General features: G+C 55.9%; 4 protein-coding genes across 4 annotated transcripts; 1 reads left to right on the forward strand and 3 right to left on the reverse strand.

The window, feature by feature from the left end:
- Positions 1-199: 199 nt before the first annotated feature.
- CORC01_03210 (chitin synthase) lies at positions 200-5,648 on the reverse strand (the record flags this gene model as incomplete). Its single annotated transcript, XM_022614860.1, has 3 exons — positions 200-1,568; positions 1,618-5,298; positions 5,350-5,648. The coding sequence occupies 3 exons, from the start codon at positions 5,646-5,648 to the stop codon at positions 200-202; spliced, it is 5,349 nt and encodes a 1,782-aa protein (XP_022478596.1).
- A 5,591-nt stretch (positions 5,649-11,239) lies between these two features.
- Positions 11,240-16,945, forward strand: CORC01_03211 (chitin synthase; the record flags this gene model as incomplete). Its single annotated transcript, XM_022614861.1, has 3 exons — positions 11,240-11,550; positions 11,601-16,858; positions 16,914-16,945. 3 exons carry the CDS (start codon positions 11,240-11,242, stop codon positions 16,943-16,945), a joined length of 5,601 nt encoding a protein of 1,866 aa, XP_022478597.1.
- Positions 16,946-17,359: 414 nt separating this feature from the next.
- On the reverse strand, positions 17,360-19,169 carry CORC01_03212 (glutathione S-transferase; the record flags this gene model as incomplete). Its single annotated transcript, XM_022614862.1, has 7 exons — positions 17,360-17,608; positions 17,719-17,743; positions 17,813-18,081; positions 18,201-18,421; positions 18,554-18,641; positions 18,736-18,915; positions 18,996-19,169. The coding sequence occupies 7 exons, from the start codon at positions 19,167-19,169 to the stop codon at positions 17,360-17,362; spliced, it is 1,206 nt and encodes a 401-aa protein (XP_022478598.1).
- Positions 19,170-19,757: 588 nt separating this feature from the next.
- CORC01_03213 (ubiquitin-activating enzyme E1) lies at positions 19,758-23,100 on the reverse strand (the record flags this gene model as incomplete). The annotated part of the gene is made up of 4 exons (XM_022614863.1): positions 19,758-20,501; positions 20,552-22,541; positions 22,592-22,968; positions 23,095-23,100. The coding sequence occupies 4 exons, from the start codon at positions 23,098-23,100 to the stop codon at positions 19,758-19,760; spliced, it is 3,117 nt and encodes a 1,038-aa protein (XP_022478599.1).
- Positions 23,101-23,318: the final 218 nt, after the last annotated feature.

Consider the following 23,318-nt stretch of genomic DNA (forward strand, 5'->3'; position numbering starts at 1 on the left):
CAATCAATAAGAGAAAGAAACATGTAAACGAGGTTGTAATCCAAGACATATCCTAGATTTGGACAATAGTCACACAAAGACCGATCGCAACGCCCCCAGTTTTTTTGAACCTTTTGCAAAAAGAAATTTCTTCATTATACGACAGAGATAAAAAGTGGCCGTGTGGTATGTACGATTGCCTTGGTTAATGCAGCTTCTCTCACATGTTGGCCAGCTCGTTGTCAATCTGTCTGTCCATGAACGTCCTCCTCTCGCCGACGAGACCAGTCTGCAGCCTCTGCTCGACCAGGGCGCGTACCTGCTTCTTCGTCACGGTGTCAAGGTCGACCTCGCGGAGGACGCCCTGGATAGCATCGATAATCATACCGTCATCGGGCCCTTGCATGTTGCCGCGCTGGAAGTCAAACGACGACGTCGACTGCGCGGCGCCCGCCTGGCGGTTCAGGCCCAGCGCCGACTGCGAGCGGTTGGCGCCAAGCCCGGGCGAGATGTTGGCCTGGCCCCGAAGGTTAGAGACGCTCGGGCGGCTGCTGGGGAAGTCCTGGAAGGGCGTATGCCCGCGATTGATGTCATGGGTGCCCAGCGACGCCATCGATTGCCTGTTGGCCATGGCCTGGTCGTGGTGGTAGGGGCTCGTAGCGCCCGACGCCCTCGCCATGCCGCCAAAGGGGGCGGGGGACTGGGGCGGCACGTAGTGGTTGTTACGGTTCATGCCGGTGAGGACAGAACCCTGGCGGACGGACGAGTAGACGGAGCGGATCTCATCCATCTCGTACTGGTCGTCGTAGCCCATGTCAGCCTTCTCCATGTAGCCGCCGCGGCGACCGGGGAGGTTGTTCATCATGGCGTAGTCGTCCCAGCGTTGCAGGGGAATGCTGCGGGGGTCGAAGCCTTCGTCGTCCACGGCGACGAGCTTCTTCATACCCTTTTCTCCAATGACAATACGGGTGTTACCCCACGAGAAGTTATCTTGGTTCCAGAAGGAGTAGATGGGGAGAGCAAAGTTGTAGATGGGGAAGGCCAAGATGTAGATGACCATCCATCCGATGTGCTGCCACTGTCGTTTCAGGATGAAGATGAGAGCTTGAAGGCCGTACGACGCGGCAATCATAATAATCGAGATGATGGGGAATTGTCCGGTGCCACTGGCCACGAGGTAGATTAGGTAGACAATATAGATGGTTGTCGCCGGGAGAATGATGGTGCCAAAGAGATCAACGAAGACGATGAAGCGCATGCTGAAGCAGCAGAAACCACACATTTCCTTGAGTTGCATCAATTCGAACAAGTTGTGGATGGTTGAGTTGATCCATCGACGACGTTGGGACAGCAGAACGCTCCACGACTCGGGGGCGGCAGTCTGGCAGTACGCGTCGGGGATGAACTTGTACTTCATGGACGGGAAGAACTTTGTCATCAGCGTAGTCAGGTAACGATCCTCACCAAGTGACAAAAGGTTCTTCTTGTGGAGCGTATCCACATCACACACAGAGTAGTCACGGATGATGTTGTCAGAGATGATGAGTGGCCTGCCCTTGTCGACGGTGCGCAGACGGTACATGGTGAAACTGTGCTGGTTAGCTAGGTATTTATAATCAGGAGTTCAGGGTCACGTACCATCCAGGCAAACAGGTGACGGATCCGAAGAGAGATTCGAAAGCCTTGGCCAGGTTGTGGGAGATGAAATACTCGTAGACTTGGATCATAGTCCACCAGGACTTGTCGTCGTTTTGCAAACCAGTCTCGCCACAAATACCGGCAATCTTGGCGTCGTTGGCGCAGGCGGAAACCAGTCTGTTGAGCGAGTCTTCTCTGACACAAGTATCGGCGTCAATCATCATCAAGTATTCGTACAGCTCGGGGTCCACGCCGATGATGTTGTTGATCTGGTGGAACATTTCCAACTCGAGCGGTGACATGGGGGAACGATGGTGGACGCGGTTGAGGAAGCTCATCAGCAAGATCTGGGAGTCACGCTTGCCTCTATTACCGGGCTTGGCCTTGCTCTGCTCCGATTCCTTTCCACACTTGACGATGACGAGGTAGGGGACGACGTTGCCTTCAAACTCATACAGACCAGAGTACACCTTGCCGTAGTTGAGTTGCTCACTGCCCGTGCCAACAGACTTAAAGGGTAGCGCTGGCGGGTCAACCTTGGGGTCAACGCCGAGGATATCCAGGACAATCTTGGGAGTAGGACGGTCGTTGCCTTCACCGACAATGACACCATCGCAAATGACGCAGATAAGCTTGCGCTTGTTGTCGTACTGGAGGGCCGTCAGGGAGTCGAGCGCTTTCCGCAGCGAGTCTTCGCCTTCGGTATAGGCTGGTACTTGGCAAATGACAAACTTGTCTTGCGGAGCGGGACGACGTTTGGAACCAAACTGCAAGGCGGCCAAGAACTTGATGAGAATGACGGCGCAAAGAATAATGGTCATTGCCAACATGATGTAGTTGTTGGTCTGGCACCTGGCGGAGTTGCGGAAGTCTGGAATGCCCACGTAGAAGAGATTCTTAGCGCAGTTGAGACTGTTCTGGACGCTTGCGTTTTCGGTTGTGTTGCTAGCGGCGGCTTTGATGATGGTGTTCCAGTTGTCCGTTATGTCTTCGCCAGGGTTATTCTCGACAGCGCTCATCATCTTGGTGTTGAGGAACTTGTACGTGTCGACCTGCTTGAAAACGCTCTGGGTGTGGTAGTAGTTGGTAAAATCATAGACTCCGCCGTTGTACATCACCCACATGTGGCTATTGTCTTGTCCATCCGACTCGACGTGCCCCTTGTCCCAGACGAGGTCGCCCTTGTAGAATTCCTTCATGCGGGGCAACAGCTTCTTGCTGTACCAATCAATGTCACCGAGCGCGCTCGTACGGTCGTCTGCCAAAGGGCCTGACTTGTGGACGCCGATGGTGAACTCGGGGGTGTTGTTGGCCAGGAGTGTGGTGGTCGTAGCGATACCGAGACCGGGGCACACCAGAGTAAGAGGGGGCGGGAAGTAGTCATCCATGTTCAAACCGGCGAATTGGATCATGTTGTCCTTGGTCGTCTCAATGTTGGTATCGGAGTGTTGCGTCTTCCAGAACTTGGAGACATCGTAGACACCGCCGCGGAAGCTGACGTAGTAATCATTCTCACCTTGGTGCTTGCCGACTTCGGTGCTATCCCAGGCCTTGTCAAAGTTGGGGCACAGGAGCTTGCCGAAGGCGATAATCCAGAAGACGATGCAGGCGTTGATGAGGACGATGAACCAGACGAGGGTGAGCTTTTCACGCCAGGCCATGCGCACATCGGGACGCTTCATGCGGCCGATGATGCGCAACGCCGGGGACGGGATCCAAAAGGTCCAGAACCAGACAATGGCAACCCAGAGGCGGCGGTCCTTGTCTATCGTCTTCTCCTCGACGTGCTTGCCGTCAGCAATCTCGGGGTCCATCTGACCAACAAACTCGCCATCGTTGTTGTAAAAGACTTGACCCTTGTAGGTATCACCCTTGGTGCCGAGACCGTAGTCTCCATTCTGGACGGTGCGCATGCCCGAAGGAGCCACGGACGGGGCACGCATCGCAGCGTTGTGAGCGAGGGTGTGCTGGGAGAGGTTACCCTGGCTGGCGTTGCGCTGGTGCGCAATGAGGTGATCGCGGCTACCGTTGGGAGTCGTGTCCAGGATGGGCGTCGGGAAGTAACCGCTGCCGTTTGCTGAGTAGCCGGATTCGAGGTTGTTTACTGCCAGGACATTGCCCATGCCAGGGAGGTTGTTGTCGAGGGGTTTCATGTCGAGCATGCTCTCCGCCTCCCACCAGGCGCTCTCACGTGTCCACACACGCTCCTTGCCGACGACGACTTCACCGTTGGTCCATCCGCGTTCAAGAATCCACGTTTCGATGCCCTCGCGGCCATCTTGGCAGCCTAGAGCGGCATATCGCTGGACGAACTCGTCGATATCAAAGTCGGCGGTAAAGTCCAGGTTCTTGTTCCGCCTGTTGGCCCACTCTGGCAACCTCCAGGAACGCAGCTGGCGAGACACTGTGCCGGCAGACCAGGCAGAGTTCACAGAGGGCAGAGCGGCTAAGCTGGCCGGAGAGTCGTCAGTTGGGTGGATGGAAAGGTGGTACCACACACGGCTGGAGCCGAGAAGGGACGAGAGCTCAAGACGTCCAACAAGCCCCAGGTTAATGCCCTGGCCGGCGACCGGGAAGAGCAGCTTCTTGAGGAATGCGTCATCGTCAGCAGAGTGTCCAATCTTTTCGAGGACCTCTTCGCGCTTCTCCAGCGCGTGTTGACGGTCCTTGCCGGCAGCACCGGTCATGATGCCAAGCTCATGGCCAACTTCCGCAATGGCTGTCTGCATCTCACGCACAACGGTGCTGCCGGCGGGAGAAGCCTCCACGCCGTCAGCGATCATCTCGGAGTTGATGCCCACGGTGTCGTCAAAGATACCACGCATGGCCAACGCCTTACCCAGGGTTGGGTCAGGAACATCCAAGATGGTGACACAGACGGTGTCGCCATCGCCGTGGGAAGTAGGTGTGCGAGCACCACCTGCGATTGACTCAGTCCCATCTCTGATACGCGTCATCTGCGCTGAAATCGCCTCGTTGGCCTTGGAGATGACCCAATCGACCAATGCCTCGTAAAGACCGCCAACCAGCGTTGACCTGTCCTGCGTTGTACACTGCGTGGCGAGAGTCTCAGGATCCATTCCCAGCAAGCCGCTGACATCCTCGCAGATTTCGTCAAAGACGTCCTCGTCCAGATTGTAGTCGAGCGTGTCCCCGAGCTTGAGCAAGCCGGCAAGGGTGGAAATGAGGTTACGGTAAGCAGAGCCCTTAATGCCAATGTCCTTGAGGGCGGTCCTGAAATCATCGGCCGAGGCGGCATCATCAGCGGTGGGGAGGTAGGATGGCGGGTCGTATGTGCCGGATCTCGCCAGCAACGCATAGCTGGAGGCGGGTTTGAGACCCAGGAACTCTCTCTCGGCGGGAGTCGAGACCGAGGTCAACAGGTAGTAGAAAACGTCAAAGGCGCGGTATCCTGGCTCAGAGGGGATGTTGAGCAGGCCCTTGGCAGTATCGATGCCACCCTGGGATAGGGCGATGGCGGCTCCTTGGAAGTTACCGGCCAGGTCAAGGGTCAAGGTGACGCCGAGGGCAGACTGTCTAGGAGTGGAGGGGTTGTAGGGGGTAGAGCATCTCAGGAAAGGTTGGATGGCCTCAAGTGACCTGTAGACGGATGACGGGATAGAGAGCGGGAGAGATGATAGGAAGGGCGTGAGGACCGAGGGACTCGACGTGTGAAGGGAGCTGTGAAGGTTTAGCAATTGTCATCACATCAAAATTTGTTTGAAATCGTACCCGAGGATAATGCAGCCATCCTCAGCACGACGGCGAGCATGTTCCCATGCTCTGGCACCGAGGGCAGGATCTATGGTGCCTCCTGTTCTCCCGTCCGGTCCGGTCTGTGCTGCGGTAAGCCATGTGTTGACGACGAGGCTGGTGCCAGCGTCCAGGTTGAAGGGTTGTTGGGACAGGTAGATGTTGTGAATGGCATTGAGGAGGGTCGTGGTGGAAAATTGCGAGGGTTGCTGGCCGGAACGAGGACCTCCCATGCCCTCGGAGGCCACCGAGTACATGGACATTCGACCGCTCGCCATGGTGATGGGATTGGGTTCGTGATGTCCGGCGCGGACAAACACGTCGAAGGACGAGACGCTATTCGGAGTCGGTGATGTCGTCTAGCTGGGATCTAGGTAAACAAGACGACGAGGTCTCGGGAACGAACGAAAACTCGTCAGTGGGAAGAGTCGAGGAGTAAGTCGTTGGACGAAGCGAGTGAATCTGGAAGGGCGTGATGATTAAGGTAGTAGTAGTAGTAGTAGTAGTTGAGATTGGTAGAGAAAAAAGAGGCGTATTTCCTGCACGATTTGTCGACTGAGCAACGCGGTTGGTGGTGTGTCGGATGAAGCTGCAGTTGGACTCTCTCCCTTTCTTTCTCCTCTCTTGCAATACGCAAACACAGCGATCAACAAGCAAAGGTAACTCAAAGGAAGAGGATGTAACAAATTAGCGATCGAGTAGCCAGACCACCAAAACGAGTGAGGCGTCTGTGTAGGAAAAAGGTTTGAGAGGAAGAAGGCTGAACAGTCTCTCGGGCACTTCCAAAGGTGATAGTCGAGTAAGAAGAAAGTGGCGAGCGAAAGGGGGGAGACGCCGGATGAGGACCAGAGATAGAGAATGACCTATTTTCTCTATGGGCTCGCTCTCTCCCGACCTGAGTGCCTGGCAAACGAGCTGGCAAACGAGCGTCCGCTACTAGCTAAGGTACCTAGCTGAAGGCACAGGCGGCGGGCAGCAGAACACACAGGACCTGGAGCGTGGGTCTCGTAAAGATGGATAGCAGATGCTTGGAGCTTCTTTTGCTTACTCGTCTTGTCCGAGGTACCACCCTCACGAACACAGTAGGAATAGATACCTGAGTCGAGGGATCATCAACAACACACCACACACACCACCAGTCCTGTAGCTCTTAGAGCATGTCCAAAAATACAGTACGGATTCGCGTGTGTCTGGGTGCGTGGGCATTGTTCCTCTCCTTCCCTTCCCTTCTTCTTCTTTTCCTTTGGCTTCCTTGTCTTGACCCCTGAACTGGGGCGGGCGAGTCGGACCAAAGACGCATAGTCTCAGTCCAGAGACCCCCGGCCAAAATTTTGTCATTGGAAGGGGAACCCTGGCGACGTTGCCGTAAAGCTCGGGTCCCTAAACAGAAACTTAGCCTAGACAGCATGTACCTTGCACCACCGTGGAATACCTGGAGCAGCCATCCCCCTGGGGAAGGTTGAGGGCGGCTTCGCACTGTAAGAATATCGCACTGAATACATGCTCCAGCTTCTCGAAGCTCGTTCAGACGAGCCGCTTGTGTGTGTGTTTTTTGTTTTTTTTCTCTCACAATTTACGGCGGACGCCGACTTTGAGGCTGGAGCTGACGAGCTCGAGTGAGATGTGGCAACGCCTCGACCTCAGTATGAAATCCCCGACAGCTGCGCAGGACGAAGTTTGGCTTCATCCCGACACAGAGACAGAGGTGCAACATGCAACACGGCCAATACCAGATTCGAACCCAAGGGCAAAACGACGTGGATCCAAGTGCCAACCACCCCCGGTGATCAGGACCCAGCTGGAAAGGGCCCAAGCCCGTCTCCACGAGTCCACAGTGGTCAGTCGCGCATCCTGTGGTGGCCAACGAAAGCCCCGGCTAGGCCAGCAAGACTGTAGATCTGGCCGGGGGCGGTCCTTTTCTTGGAACAAATACGAGCCATGGAGACGAGAGTCGGCCCACCCATCCGATCGCACCGTGGGAGGTGCCACTGCTGCCACTGCTGCCACTGCTGCTCACTGCTGCTCACTGCTGAGAGAGGCAGTACCGGCCGATGCGAGTGCGGGTGTATTGACTGTATTCCAAGCGCAGAGGAACGGCAAGCAGGATTCCAACAATTTGACATGACGGCGTGCCGCAGCGCAACAGCCGTTGTGTACACTAGTAGTGCTGTGCTCCTCCGAATATTTGGTGGCGGGTGCAGCTGCTGGAAAGGCGGTGCTCCCGGGTGTTGTTCGTATCGAGGGCGCGTTTGATCTTTGTTGTCGTCTCGATTGGACTGCCAATTGCAATTGCCGCTGACAGGGCCACCTCAAGCGGAGCCGCGATGCCGGGTGTGAGTGCGACCGCGACCTGGAAACTTCGTGTCTGCTCAATGCTGACAGCATGATCATGGAACCTGAGCCATTGGCCAGCGGGGAAAGAGGAGGGGGTTGGATTTCGCTTGGCTGTACGGATATAGAGAGTGAGTTGCTGGTAGCATTGTTGTGGCAATGTGGTTGGTAGCTTGCAAGTGCCTGCCGGGGTCTCGGCATGAGGCTGTGCCCTCGAAAGCCGCATTATTCTTTTTTTTCCCTCTCATGTGCAATTTTTATGTTCCCGCCAACCCGCCAAACACAGGGTTTTCTGCTTTACCTTGATTTATGGATACGCTAATACCACCTTTGGTATGCGGCATGCCCACTACACTACACCATGGTGAGCCCCATTATCATGTGCTGCAGCCTGCAGGTCTTTTTTTGGACCTTTTAGCGGCCGGTGGGAACTCGCCGGCTGCTTCCAGACCCAATCGATTAATCCCCATGCTCCTCGGTCTGCTTCTGCAATCTGCATTCCCCTCCCCTTTTTTTTTTTTCTCTTCTTCTTCTTCTTCTTTTCCTTCCTATGCCAAATTTTCTCTGGTGGTTCTTCAACCCCGTCGAATGTCGCCCTGCATGTACAACGTCCAAGAGTCAGGAGTCAAGAGTCAAGGCTGTACGGAGTAGTTGCCAGTATGAGACTATGAGTTAGCGTCGTTAGTGCCATCTTGAATGACCAAGATACGTTCCTTCGGATCCGTCAGCACCTCACCCACGCACCGGGGAACGCGGCTGCACAATTAGCCCGCACTGTAGTTAAGGTACGCACTGTGCCTGGAAGTACCCCTCCGAAGTGCCTTCCGTCCCATCTACACGTCCACAATTCTCTTTTCTCATTGAGACGACGACTATTCGAGGTAATCAGCCCGCATCCTCCAAGCCTGCCATGCCCCGGACCACCAGGGACATCCGCGGCTTGGACCGCCTGCCGCCTGCCGCCTGCCATCCTAACATCACCACCCATGGATCATCACGGATGAACCGCAGAACAAGCCTGCCTGTCCGCTTCGTAAATCATGCATCATGCTCGATATCCAAACTCAAACCACCTACCTTACCCACTGTGCTGCCCGGCGTGCGGACACAGGCCATTGCGTCCCATACGGGAACACACCCAGCCACAACCGTATAAACAAAGACTTCTGCCAGGCCCGAACCTGATTGTCCCAGAATAGGGATGAGACGTAATTACACTCAGCATTCCCCAAGACGCCGGGTCAACAGCAATATTGATGACAACATTTCCGGACCGATCAGCCAATCTCGCCCGGCCAGAGTCGCATCCCGATTAACCCGTTTGCTCTCCCTTGGCCATGAACGCCACCACAGGATCCGAGGACACCAGAAAGGACGATTTTCAGGCACTGGGCGCTGGAACGCAACGGTCTCAGCGGATTCGGTCTATATGGTTCTCGGGTACCTGCTTGTGCTTGTTTCCTTCTTCCATGGCAAAATATATCAGCGCTCCGATGGCTGACATGGATGCCTGGCACCCAATCCTCGCCGTCCTTTTGCTGCGCCTAACGGGACGAGAGTCTAGCGGCGCGCTGGAAACCGTCGGCCAGCGCCAACGTCCAAGTGGCAGTGAGTAATACGGCGCCGTCGAGTGTGAGATCATCCGTCATGGCGCCCCGACGCCAGCAGGCACCGCAGCAGCAGCTTGCCACTTTGCCAACCCTAGCCGACGCTGGGTGTTGCTGATGAGACCTCAGCCCAAGGTTCCGGCATTGGCGGATCAGCGCAATGTTGGGGCGCCACCGCACCATATTCGTCCGCTAACAGCCACCACAAGGTTTAGGGGTTGTTGGACAGAGTTCCGGCGGAGCGGACCTTGAACTGTTGTTTCGACCCGGTCACACCTCCCGCCTACGATTTTACGGTCCGATGCCAGGCGAACACCTGTTGGGCAGAAGTCTGGTGTTGTGCTCTTTGTATCAGCTCGGGATCAGGAGAGAAACGAAATGCACATCGTGATGCGAGACACGTACATTCATCATGTTGGACGTGCCACAGTCAGTATCTACTCAGCATTCTCAGCGGAACCACTAGCAGTCGCCCCTGGTACCAAAGCCCGCTCGATGTTGTCACAGCCAGGCTGCCAAGTTGCGCCTTCAAAGTTTAGGAGAATACGGATATGTAGAGACCACTTTCAGCCTTTGGATCAACCCTTGGAGCGCGGTTATTGCCCTGATGATGATCGGGGGACTGGCATTCTCCTGAATTCACAACTCATCTATTCATCACAAATAATTTGGCTTGGGTCTGTCTCCAGGTTGGCGTCATATGGAAGACTGTCGAGTGTCGACCTTCGGGACCAGAACATCAACAAGCATCATTCCACTCCATGTCGAACAAGCTCAAAAGACCCCGCATAGTGCCGCTGAAAATACAGGGGAACGCAAGGAGTATAGGAGTGCCGCGGAGGAAATGACGGGTATAGGGTGGTACAGTGTCATGTGGCTCCCGCGATGAGAACCGAGATCAGGGAAATAAGGAAGGGGGGAAAAATCGAGAAGAAATTCGAGCAGGGGGAGGGGGTCTATCAATTTCGTCTTCGCCGATGCGCTCCTCGAGGCAAGGCATCGAGACCTGACAGCTGTCTGCAGTAGGGAGCGAAAGGCATTACTTCTGCAGGCAGCTGATGTCCTCTGGACCCTTACTATTAGAGGAGGTCTCCTACAACAGGCTTACGAAACCCACAGTGTGTGGATGCTGTTGCGGCACAGAGTTCGTATGGACGAGTCGTGCGTCTCGTGTTCGTGGCGCCCGCCGGACCACAACTCGCGTGAGAGCAGAACTTCGTACCCAAAGAAAACAGTCCCCTTTCCTGGTCACCACACTTTGCTCGTTGCCGTTGTCCCACGCCCCCCCCCCCCCCCCCCCCCCCCCCCCCCCCCCCCCCCCCTCCCCCCCTCACAAGCAGGGGGAGGGGGGGAGAACGGGAAAAAGCAAAAAAAAACAGGAGAACCCCCACCCCGTCCAGCCCCCCCGCCCCCTCGTTTTGTCTCTCCCCCCTCTCCCCCGTCCCCCCCGGGGGGCCCCCCGGGGGGCCCGTACGACGGAGGGGTGAGCGGGAGGGAGACGGCTAGTGGCGACGGAAGAGCGGGGCGCCCGCCACCTTGGCCAGCAATCGCTTCGTTCGTTTTGTGCCTCGAGCTTTTCCCACCTTCAGCCTCGCCATCCCAAATCGCTATTCTGAATCCTCGCTTCCTCCTCCTCACTTCTCCCTGCACACTCGTTTCCTAGTCTGGCAATTTGTACATCTCCTTTCGTTTGGGGTTCGGCCATTCCCCCTGCCTACCTGCCTAACTGCCTACCTGCCTACTATTATCACGACTAATCTGAACTCTTCGACGTCTACCAACCTCCAAAGCTCTTGTAGCCGACGAACCTCGATCAGTTCCCCCCTTTGATCAAGAGCTTTCCGTTCGATTAACCGCCCCGCCATTGACTACACGGCCAACGCGTATCTGGAGCCCATCGACCAAGAGTCGTTGGCGTCGTCGTGCCCAACATGGCGATGAACCTGCCACCCATCGGTGGGAGCGGCGGAGGCGCTCACACTCAACCTTCTCTACCCTCGCTACCCGCACATTCACAATCAGACACGCAGTTGACGGCACACTTGGCCAGTCGTTTCCATGTATCGCTGCCGACTGCTCGCCTCTCGTCCCACGCCCTCATCTCTCTCAACACCTACACGTCTTCCTCAAAAGGTCCCGATGGCGGCAAGGAGGGAAGCGCCATGGGCGGCGCTGAGGACATTGCGGACCGGGCCTGGATCAGATTGGGTCACAGATCTGAGAACCAATCCGTCATATTCCTGTACGTTGACGAGTTGATGATGTTGCAGGCTCATGGCTAACCGTGAATAGGGGTGAATCCGGCTCTGGAAAATCAACCATTCGATCTCACATCCTGACCGCGTTCCTTGGCAAGTCCTCCACTCCCCTATCCACCAAAGTCTCTTTGGCCGCCTACGTCTTCGATACCTTGACGACGACCAAGACCGCCACTACACCCACAGCCTCCAAGGCCGGCTTGTTCTACGAGCTGCAGTATGACACGGCCACCACGACCAATCCCGTCCTGATCGGTGCGAAGCTCCTCGACCACAGACTCGAGCGTAGCCGCATCACGGACATCCCTACTGGAGAGCGTAACTTCCACGTCCTGTACTACTTGATGGCCGGCACCAGCGCGGCCGAGAAGGCTCATCTTGGTTTCGAGACACCGGCCGGTGTTTCTCAGAAGAGGTGGAAGTACCTGGGTCACCCTACCCAACTCAAGGTCGGCATCAACGACACCGAAGGTTTCCAGGTTTTCAAGAATGCCCTAAAGAAGCTCGAGTTCCCTCGCAGCGAGATTGCCGAGATCTGCCAGGTTCTGGCCACGATTTTGCACATTGGCCAACTGGAGTTCGAGACGACATCCGACACACAAGCCCAAGGTGACGACAGCGGCGGCTTCTCTCACGAGGGTGCCCAAACCGTGACGGCCGTCAAGAACAAGGATGTGCTCACCATCGTCGCTGCCTTCTTGGGCGTCAGCTCCCAGGACCTGCAGACCACCCTGTCGTACAAGACCAAGATGATCCACAAGGAGAGAGTCACCGTCATGCTGGACCCCGCCGGCGCCCGCTCACACGCCAACGAGCTCGCTCGGACTCTGTACTCGCTCTTGGTTGCCTACATTGTCGAGTCTATCAACCAGAGAATCTGCGCTCCCGAGGACAGCGTTGCCAACACCATCTCCATAATTGATTTCCCCGGCTTTGCCCAGCAAGCGTCTACCCACTCGACGCTTGACCAGCTGCTCAACAACGCCGCTTGCGAGGCCCTCTACAATCTCACCCTGCAGAACTTCTTCGACCGCAAGGCAGACATGCTCGAGAACGAGGAGGTCAGTGTGGCGGCCACAAGCTACTTTGACAACTCGGACGCCGTCAGGGGTCTGCTCAAGCCTGGAAACGGCTTGCTCAGCATCCTGGACGACCAGACGCGCAGAAACCGCACCGACGTGCAGTTCCTCGACAGCCTGCGCAAGCGCTTCGAGGGCAAGAACCCGGCAATCACGCCCGGCTCCGCCAACACCAGACTGCCCGGAAGCAACTTCTACACCGAGAACACCAACGCCCTCTTCACGGTCAAGCATTTTGCCGGCGAGGTGGACTACCCTGTCAAGGACATCGTTGAGGAGAACGGCGAAGTCATTTCCGGTGATCTGCTCAACATGATCAACTCCACCAAGAGCGAGTTTGTCGCCAGACTCTTTGGTCAGGAAGCTCTCAAAACCGTCACCCACCCCAAGGAGAGATCAACCGTCATGCAGGCTACCATCAGCTCGAAGCCGACGAGAGCGCCCAGCGTTATGTCCCGCAAGACGACCAGAACCGCTCGCAACCAGCGCAGAATTCAGCAGTACCAGCAGCAGCAGGACGAGGCCGCCCAGGACGAGCTGGACAGACTCAGCGAGGGCAATTCGCAGTCTGGAGGCTCCAAGCTGCAGGCGTCCGAGCAGGGCGCCTCTGGTCAATTCCTCGCGTCGCTGGACAACGTTACCAAGTCTGTTGCGGACCCCAGCAGCAACTCGTACTTCGTTTTCTGCCTGAAGCCCAACGATAGACGCATCGCCAACCAGTTCGACAGCAAGTGCGTTCGCACTCAAGTCCAGACGTTTGGTATCGCCGAAATCAGTCAGCGCCTGCGTTCGGCAGACTTTAGTCTTTTCCTCCCCTTTGGCGAGTTTCTCGGTCTCGCCGACTCCGACACCATTCTTGTCGGCACCGAGAGGGAGCGGGTCGAGCTCGTAGTCGAAGACAGGCACTGGCCAGCCAACGAGGTCAGGATTGGATCGACTGGTGTTTTCCTCAGCGAGAGATGCTGGATGGAGGTCGCCCAGTTGTCTGATGGCGCCTCTGCCACCGGCCGCTACGCCCTGCCGTCCGATGCTGGCGACGGCCTGACTCCTCAGGATACCCCTTTCGCCGCCTCCAAGGAGCGCCTGCTCTCCGCCGGAGGCACCCCTCTCCTGTACGGCGAGAAGGGCAAGAATGGTTACTTTGGCGGCCAGGACGGATCCGATGCCCGGTCAGAGGCCGGCGTGTCTGCGTTTGGCGGCGGCGATATGTTCAAGAATCTCGACACCCGAGAGCAGATGGCCGAGCGCGGCAATGAGAAGAACCTGGAGGAGGTCGAGGAGTTCAAGGATAGCGCCAGTCGTAAGCGATGGGTGTTCATGGTCTACCTCATGACCTGGTTCGTGCCGGACATTGCCATCCGCAAGATGGGCCGCATGCCCCGCAAGGACATCCGCGTAGCATGGAGGGAAAAGCTTGCTATCAACTTGCTCATCTGGTTGTTCTGTCTCTTTGCCACCTTTTTCATCATCGCCTTCCCCAAGGTCATCTGCCCCACACAGCACGTCTACAGTGCCGAGGAACTCTCTTCCAACAACGGCCAGGACGATCACTCGGCTTACGTCGCCATCCGCGGCGTTGTCATTGACTTGGGTGCCTTCGCCCCCCGTCACTACCCGCCGTACGTCACAAACAAGCAGCTCAAGGCCTACGCCGGCAAGGACATCAGCTCTCTGTTCCCCGTCCAGGTCAACGCTCTGTGCCAGGGCAAGGACGGCTCCGTCGATCCCCATGTCACGCTGGACTACCGTAATACCAACCTCACGGGCTCTGCACAACTCACGTCAATTGACCTGAACTTCAAGTACCACGACTTCCGCTACTTTACCAACGACAGTCGTCCAGACTGGTACTACGAGCAGATGATCATGCTCAAGTCCAACTACAAAAAGGGCACCGTCGGCTACTCGCCCCAGTACGTCAAGACGCTTGCCAACAAGCAGCAGAACATTGCCTACATGGGCGGCCGGGTGTACGACCTCACCCAGTACATGAACGGTGGTCTGAAGCTGCAGGCCAAGGCTGGCGAGTCGGTCCCCGATGATTCTTCCCTTTCCAACTTTATGGACGACGCCGTCGTGCAATTGTTCCAGGGCAAGTCGGGAACCGATATCTCAGAGCTTTGGGGCAAACTCTCACTTGACACTGCCGCCAAAAAGCGTATGAAAACTTGTCTCGACAACCTATTCTATGTCGGCGACGTTGACACACGTAACTCGGCTCGCTGCCAATTTGCCACGTACCTCACCCTCGTCATCTCCATCATCCTCTGCGCCATCATTGGTTTCAAGTTCCTTGCGGCGCTGCAATTCGGTGGCAAGAACGTACCTGAGAACCTCGACAAATTTGTCATGTGTCAGATTCCCGCCTACACGGAAGACGAGGAGGCTCTTCGCCGTGCTATCGATTCCGTCGCCAGAATGCACTATGATGATAAGCGCAAGCTCCTTGTTGTGATCTGCGACGGAATGATTATCGGTCAAGGTAACGACAAGCCGACGCCGCGCATCGTGCTCGACATTCTGGGTGTCTCTGAAACTGTTGATCCCGAACCCCTCAGCTTCGAGTCACTCGGTGAAGGTCAGAAGCAGCACAACATGGGCAAGATCTACTCCGGCCTCTACGAAGTCCAGGGCCATATCGTTCCCTTCATGGTCGTCGTCAAGATCGGCAAGCCGTCTGAGGTTTCCCGCCCTGGTAACCGTGGCAAGCGTGACTCTCAGATGGTCATCATGCGTTTCCTCAACCGCGTCCATTACAACCTGGCGATGAGTCCTCTCGAGCTCGAAATGTACCATCAAATCCGCAACATTATTGGCGTCAACCCGACATTCTACGAGTTCATGTTCCAGATCGATGCTGATACCGTCGTTGCACCTGATTCTGCCACCCGCATGGTCGCTGCCTTCTTGAACGACACCCGCCTCATCGCCGTGTGCGGTGAGACGGCGCTGACCAACGCCAAGGCCTCGTTTGTCACCATGATTCAGGTCTACGAGTACTGGATCTCCCATAACTTGACCAAGGCTTTCGAGAGTCTATTCGGCAGTGTCACTTGTTTGCCGGGTTGTTTCTCCATGTACCGCATCCGCGCCTCCGAGAGCGGAAAGCCCCTGTTTGTGAGCCGCGAAGTTGTCGAAGCCTACTCGACCATCCGTGTCGACACGCTGCACATGAAGAACCTGCTCCACCTCGGTGAGGATCGATACCTGACGACGCTGCTGCTCAAGTTCCACAACAAGTACAAGACAAAGTACACCAACCGAGCCCACGCATACACCATCGCACCCGACTCCTGGTCCGTATTCCTCTCGCAGAGACGTCGCTGGATCAACTCGACCGTGCACAATCTCATGGAGCTCATCCCCATGTCTCAGCTTTGCGGTTTCTGCTGTTTCTCTATGCGCTTCATCGTGTTTGTCGACTTGCTCTCCACTGTGGTCCAGCCTGTCCTCGTCGCCTACATCGTCTATCTTATCGTCACGGTCGCCTCGAACCCCAGCGTGGTACCTGTCACGGCCTTCGTCATGCTTGGTGCTATTTACGGTCTGCAGGCCATCATCTTCATCCTTCGCCGCAAGTGGGAGATGATTGGCTGGATGATCTTGTACATCTTGGCTATTCCCGTCTTCAGTTTCGCCCTGCCGTTGTACGCATTCTGGCACATGGACGACTTCAACTGGGGTAACACTCGTGTCATTGCTGGTGAAGCTGGCAAAAAGATTGTCATCTCCGACGAGGGCAAGTTCGACCCCTCCGTCATCCCCAAGAAGAAGTGGGAGGAGTACCAGGCCGAACTCTGGGACGCGCAGACGGTCCGTGAGGACGCCCACTCCGAGGTCTCGGGCTACAGCTACGCCACAAAGGGCCAGATCCCCGTCTCTGAGTACGGCTACCACAGCCGCCCTGGCTCCGTCGTTGGCGGCTACGCGCCCCCGAGGGCCCCGGGTATGGGCTATGAGCAGCGCAACCACTCGCGCATGTCTGTCGCGGCCTCGGACGCCGGCGGCAACCGCAACAGCCAATTTGGTGGTTCGCAGTTCTTCTCCCCCGAGGACATGGTTGGCCTGCCCAGCGACGATGCGCTCCTGGCCGAGATCCGCGAGATTCTGCGGACGGCCGACCTGATGACGGTTACGAAGAAGGGCATCAAGCAGGAGTTGGAGCGCCGCTTTGGCGTTCCTCTCGATGCCAAGCGGCAATACATCAACAGTGGTATGTTCTTTTTTTTTTCCCCAATCGATCCAGGCAATTACTAACTCTTCATTAGCAACGGAGGCACTGCTGTCTGGCCAATTGTAAGAACAGTTGGTGATTTATAGCTAATTTAATGCATCATCTTTGTTATTTCCTGGATACGGGAACACCAAAAAAGGCCAACTTTATCAAGCTCACGGATCTCATTTGAATTTGACAAGGGGGCCCCCGGGAGGAGCATGTTACTTTTGATATATAAAACGGAATTTAGCATAATACTGGATGAAGCCGCCCGGGCAGACAGACGTTGTTGTGTCTTTGTTGTTTTTATGTTTTGGGAAACCCTGAAGGCATGGCGGATGACCGGAGTTTTATAGCATTCGCTGTCACACTGTTACAGAGTATATATATATACAAGCATCATTGCGTAAAAGAACATTGTTCACTATTGACAATTTGATCCACTGTATTGTGTTTGCCCAAACTCTGCGCCATTTACCTTTTTTTTTTCTGCGCAATCTACTTTTTGCTCACGGCCGCCACCTCCTCGTCGAGGGGAAGGATGTGCGGCAGAGGGCCAACGGGGCAGACGGAGAAGCGGTTGATCTGGATGTGGCTCTTTGTGTAGTGCCACTTGATGTGGTCGAACTCGGTCGAGTCCTTGAAGGCCGGGACGTTCCAGTACAGGTTACGCATCCATTTGTGAATGAAGGGGTACCCGGAGCGGATGTCGCGGATGTTGCACTTGAAGTGCTGCACGTAGACGGGCTTTGGGAAGGTATTAGTCAAGGGCGTGTAGAGAGAAAAACATTGGAGGTTCATGTCCTGGTTAAGAGAGAGGGGGGGAGGAAGGGAGAGAGTGAAGGGGGCCACTTTACATCAAATCGGATAATGGTCACGTAGCTGTGTATCCGTTCGTTAGCAAAAACGAGCGACCTCCAGAAGAGAGGGGGTTTTGAAAAGAAAACTCACAGTCGTATGTCAGCCTCGGTGATCTCCTTGCCAAAGTAAAACGGACCCTCGGCCGCAGTGGACGCGAGATGCGCTTCAGCCTTGTCGAGCGCCTCAAAGAGGGCGACGACGTTGCGCTCGTAGGCCTCCTGCGTGGTGGCGAAGCCGGACTTGTAGACGCCATTGTTGATCTTGTCGTACGTCCACTCGTTGGCCTCGTCGATTTGCGTGCGGAGGGCCTGCGGGTAGAGGTCGACTTTGCGATACTTTTCGTCCACGAGGTCGTCAAACTGCGCAAAAAAAGAAGAAGAAAAAAAGTTAATTTTGTTTTAGTGAGTGGCTCGTTGACGGGGGGGGGGGGAGGTTTCGCAGCGGTTAGTGCATATGGATATGGTGGTTTCGAACTAACCTCTGTGTAGAGCATGCGGATGATTTCGCTGCTCTCGTTGCTGACAATGGTCTTGCGCTTGGTGTCGTACAGGACCGGCACGGTGAAGCGGCCCTCGTAGTCTGGCTCGGACTCAAAGTAGAGTTGGCGGAGGTGGGTGAAGCTCTCGTGGCCCGGGACGGGATCGGGGATGACGTAGTCGCCGGGGACGTCCTTTTCGTCTTTTGTGACGAAGCGCCATCCTTGGTTGGTCAGTTGGTGAGTTTCCCATCAAATCATTTCTCCTACACAAAAAGAGACTGTGTGAAGAAGAAGAAGAAGAAGAATGAATGGGCTTTTGAGATTGAAAACCAGAAGACGTGGGAGAAACGTACCGTTTTCGCCGATATGCCAATGGACTACGGAATAACTGATAACGTCTTCGAGACCCTTGAGCTGACGGGTGATCAATGTCCGACAGGCCTAATACACGTCAGGAAAAAACTCATTCCTATTTATTTTTTCCCTTTTTTTTTGGCATCGGCATCTATCAAAGGCAAAAATGGACAAGACGCACCCAAGGACACGCATAGCTGACGTAGAGATGATAGCGGCCCTTTTCGGGCGGGAACGGGGCGCCCTCCTCCCGCGAGATGAAGTTGCGGAACGAGCTCTGCTGGCGCTTGAACTCGCCCGTCTTGTCGTTGAGCTTGACCCACTCGGTGATTTTTCCGGCCTGGGGAATACCTTCGTCAGTCTTTTATGCTCGGTCATTTCTCTTCCTTACACCTGCCTGGCTGGGAGATTGAAGGGCCACAATAATGCACACACACACACCATTGTGGTTGGTTGTTTGTGCGTAACGCTTTCCGAGGAATTCACAAGTGGTCCTAGACTCGCTGGGACGGATGAAAATACGCGGACGGGACGTTGGTGGCGGCAGGCTATCCTCCTTGCTGTCGGCGTAAGAGATCTCGCGAGACGAGGAAGACCAAGACTGCCAGTGTTCATGAATGCTCGTCGTTGCGGTGCTGGGAGTCGCAGAGCGGGGGTGGCAAATGGCTTTATTATATGCAATCAATCCAGATGCGGTAGGCAAAGCTAAACATGGGGAACTCAATCCATCAACCACGCGCGCGGGTAATCCGCACAGGTTCAGGGGTTTTCATCTACAAGAAGTGGATCTATCTAGTTGACTGTTGTCCGCCGACTCTTCCGCCATGATCGAGCACAGCTTACAATATTGACTCGCAAACCCCGCGGCTAAGCTAAGGCAGCTTGACGGTTCTAAGCAATTGCTAATGGTGACGTAAAGCAGCGCTTCCCCACGCTGAGCCGCCGGCTGCAGGGGTGCTTACAAATGTCTGCGTTAGCGGCTGCGGGCTTAGTAAAGCAGGCGCATACTATACTCGACATCTCGAATACATTGAGCAGCACATGTAAATGCATGGACAGAATAAACGCATAGAAGAAAATATAGAGGTTCTATTCCATGATCCTGTTGCCAATTTGGCTGACCACAATCTCTGGTCATTCTAAACCCTTGCAGCGCTTCTAGCCTCGCCATTCCGGCAAATATCTTCCATTGCACCAACCACCTTACGCCATCTTCATTTTGATGTAAGGAACCTCAACGTCCTCTCCGTCCACATCCTCAGCTACCATCTCGAATATGACCTCCTTCTGGTGAGCCGGGACGGGTTTTTTGGACACCGTCTCGACGAGCTGGCTCAGCTTGAGGTTCTGACGGTCCTTGAGCTTGGCCGGAGGGAAGAAGCTAGCGTACAGCAGGCTGACGCCGGAGCTGAGCATCGAGATGGTGAGCCCCTGCTTCTCAAAGTGCTCCAAGAGCTCCTTGAGCGTGATGTCGTTGACCTCGAAACGGTCCCAAATCTTGTCCAGCTTGACGATGCCGTTGGGGCCCTTGAACTCCACCTTGGGGCTGCCAATGGGCTCGCTGAAGCCGAAAAAGGGCAGCGCCAGGTTGATGAACCCGTTCTTGTACTGCTCGAGGTCCTGCTTGCCGTCAATGACCTTGTACAGCTCCAGGATCACCAAGCCAGTGACGAGCGCCGTTGTTGTCGCAATGGCCGGAATGATCTTGCCGGCAATGAACTTGGTCTTGTGGCGGTCGGCTTGCTCAATCTTGTAGTTGGCCGCACGTAGGTTACTGCAGGCCGTGATGAAGTCAATGTGGTGGTTCGAGTCGTCGTCCTTTTCGAAATCCACAGGCTGCAGCTGGAAGCCGGCAAGCTCGTTAGGCGAAGGGAGGCTGCTGATGATCTTCTGCAGCTCGTCGTTGTCGTCAAAAGAGCTGCCCTCGCCGGCATCGGCATTAGGGTCCTGCTAATGTTAGCATCTTTCATTCATGGTCTCGCGTGTACTTCACTTACGGGATCGCTGTCGTTGGCCTGAATCTTGACACCCTCCGCGGGCGAGAACTCGGGCACGATAATGTTCTCAAGCTCGCGCAAGTAAATGTCCTTGGAGGTGCCGGGAGACTTGATGTTGTAGTTGAATGCGTGAAGGTTCGCGGCCGCCACGACGAACGCAAAGTGTGTAGGGTTGCTGGGGTCGAACTTGAGCGGCTCAGGTGCGCGCTTGGGACCGGACCAGAAGGGGGTGCCTGTGGAGGTCGTCGAGTCCTTGGGGAAGTTGTGCAGAAGCTGCTGGATCTTGTTGTTGAACTCCTTTTCGAACAAAATGCGCGCCCACGCGACGCAATCCTCAAAGGTCCGCGGGCGATCGGTGGTGAGGTAGTCGCGAAGCGTCTCAAGCGTAAGCTTTGCGCTTCCACCCTGCTTCAATGTGCTCTCAATGTAGTTGGGTTGCGTCAAGTACAGGTTGACCGTCGAAGGAGACGTGATGAATAGGTTCTCAAACATGTGATCCTTGGACCACGCGATGGTGTGCTCAATCTTGTTGGGGAAACTGCGCACCGTGCACATGGGAAACTCCTTCTCCGGGGGGTCCTGTGACGAGGAGTAAGACTCGGTGAGATGGGGTAGAACGACCTGTGTGTTGCCCTTGGTTCCGAGCGTCCCGCTCTCGAGGAGGGGCTTGCGGAAGAAGACGCAGCGGCGGTCGACGTATGTTCTGGCCTCGACGTTGTCCAGCGCATTGGTGACGCCGTCGAGATTGTTCCAGAACTCCTCGTTGAAGGTCTCCTCCGTCTCGGGACTCACGCGGTCCTTCAGACACACAATGTGGCCAATTAGGTCGGGGTTCATCGCTTGCACAGCCTCGGCGGCGCAGTCGCTCTTCATCTTGCCAACGTCCTTGGGACGGAATAGGAACTGGCGGTTGAGGTTGCTCTTCTCAATGGAGTCCATGTCAGTGACGGTGATCTTGCCCTTGGGACCGGTACCGAGACCAATCATGGCCCAGTTCTTTAGCATCTCGCAGCCAATGGCACCGGCACCCACGAGGAACTGCCGCAGGTTGGCAATCTTCTCCTGGTACTCGCGGCCGAAAACGACAATCTGGCCGTCGTATCGGCTACCGAGGGGCTTGCAGAGCTCGGCGGTGCGGGCGGTGCTGGTCGGCAGAGACTCGAGCGAGTCAAAGTACATCCACTGCTGGATGGGTTGGAACTTGCCGGAGACGGCCTTGAGGATTTCCTGGGCCGTGATTCCACCAAACAGGGCGGCCATGGCGTTCAGGTCACCAAGGGACTGGTAGCTCAGCTCCTTGAGCAGCTTCTCGTCAAATTCAACGTCGACGCCCTCTGCCTTGGCAAATGCTTCGGCGGAGCGCAGGATCACCGTCGCGTCCGTGTCGTCCAGGGGGTTGGGGAACCGGCCCTGGCTCTCCACGAAAGCGTGCAGGGCCTGGAAACCAAGGTGCAGTTGCTGCGGGCGGTCAAACTTTGCGAAATCTGACACGACGAACTCGGGCTCCTTGAGCGCGGCGGAGAACGTCTTGAAGTTGATCTTCTTGGGCATCTTGACCTGCTGGTACAGACCTCCGCGAACGTACTGGCCCAGGCCGGAAACGTCGCCGATTGAAAAGGTATAGGGGCCCTTGACGGTGATCTTGCGCGGCTCGCCTCCGTTCAGCTTCTCCATGCCCTCGACTTCTGAAAAGGTGACATAGTCGCCGTCTTCGAGTCCGTGGCGGGTCTCGTCGAGAGCCGAAACCAGGCCCTCCTCGTCGATGCCCGCAACGATGCCGGTCAGAGGGATCTCGCCGGTCGGGTCGATGACGGTGAAGTCGGCGCCGAAATCGCAGAAAATCGAACCAAACAGACCAAAAGTATCGGCGGCAACAACGTAGATGCCCTTGGAGTGGCAGTAGTCGCCGATAAGCGCCTGCAGCTTCAGCGGAAGGCTGGTCAGGACGACGACCTGGTACTTGTCGAACTGGGAGAGGTTCTCGCCCAGGCTGTATGTTTGTTAGCCGTGTCTGGACAGGGCTCAGGCATCGCAACTCACCTTGACGACTGGTGGACCTTGACGGGCGTGTATGCGTTCAACTCGGCGACTCTCGGCGCGGTGACCTCGTCTCTCGGCTTGCCCACGTCCTCGGGGTGCAGGAAGAATTGTGAGGACAGGTCAGCTAGGGCAACCAGACCGGGATCGTAGAGGGTGAGGCTCTTGACGCCTGCAAGGGCAATATTCTTGGCGATCTCGACACCCAGGCCCTTGAGGCCAACGATGAGGACGTTGGAAGCGCCCATGCGCTTCATGGCCTCGTGGCCCAGCACATAGAGCTGGCGACTGTAGAGCGACTCATCAATCTCAGTGTTTCCAACGACAGAGTCGTCGACCTGCATGCGGGTCACCAGGTCGACCTCCGGTAGCTTCTTGTCCTGCAGAGAGAGAGGTCAAAGTCAGCGGCATGATGCGATGAATGCAGGTAGCTGGCGATCGAGGGCGCTGCGGGGTATGCCGTCGTAGACTGAGGTTCGAGGAGATACGGCGAGGAAACAACGTACAGCCATGGCTTTCTTATTGGGATCAGGTGTCTCCCCGTTGGAGAGTTTGCGCTTCCCCAGCTTGACGATGCCGGACCGGAACGTCGTTTGCTATGACGTGGAGGGAAACACAGGCGGGTGGGACGATGAAGCTTCCACCCCACCAAACAAAGATGCGTAAGGTATTCGTGTGGTATGTATTCGGTTCGTATCGTAGAACCAGCGGGGGGTTGTTTCTTTTGCAG

The sequence above is a fragment of the Colletotrichum orchidophilum genome, assembly GCF_001831195.1.
Source record: "Colletotrichum orchidophilum strain IMI 309357 chromosome Unknown Scaffold_19.1, whole genome shotgun sequence".
NCBI lineage: Eukaryota > Fungi > Ascomycota > Sordariomycetes > Glomerellales > Glomerellaceae > Colletotrichum > Colletotrichum orchidophilum.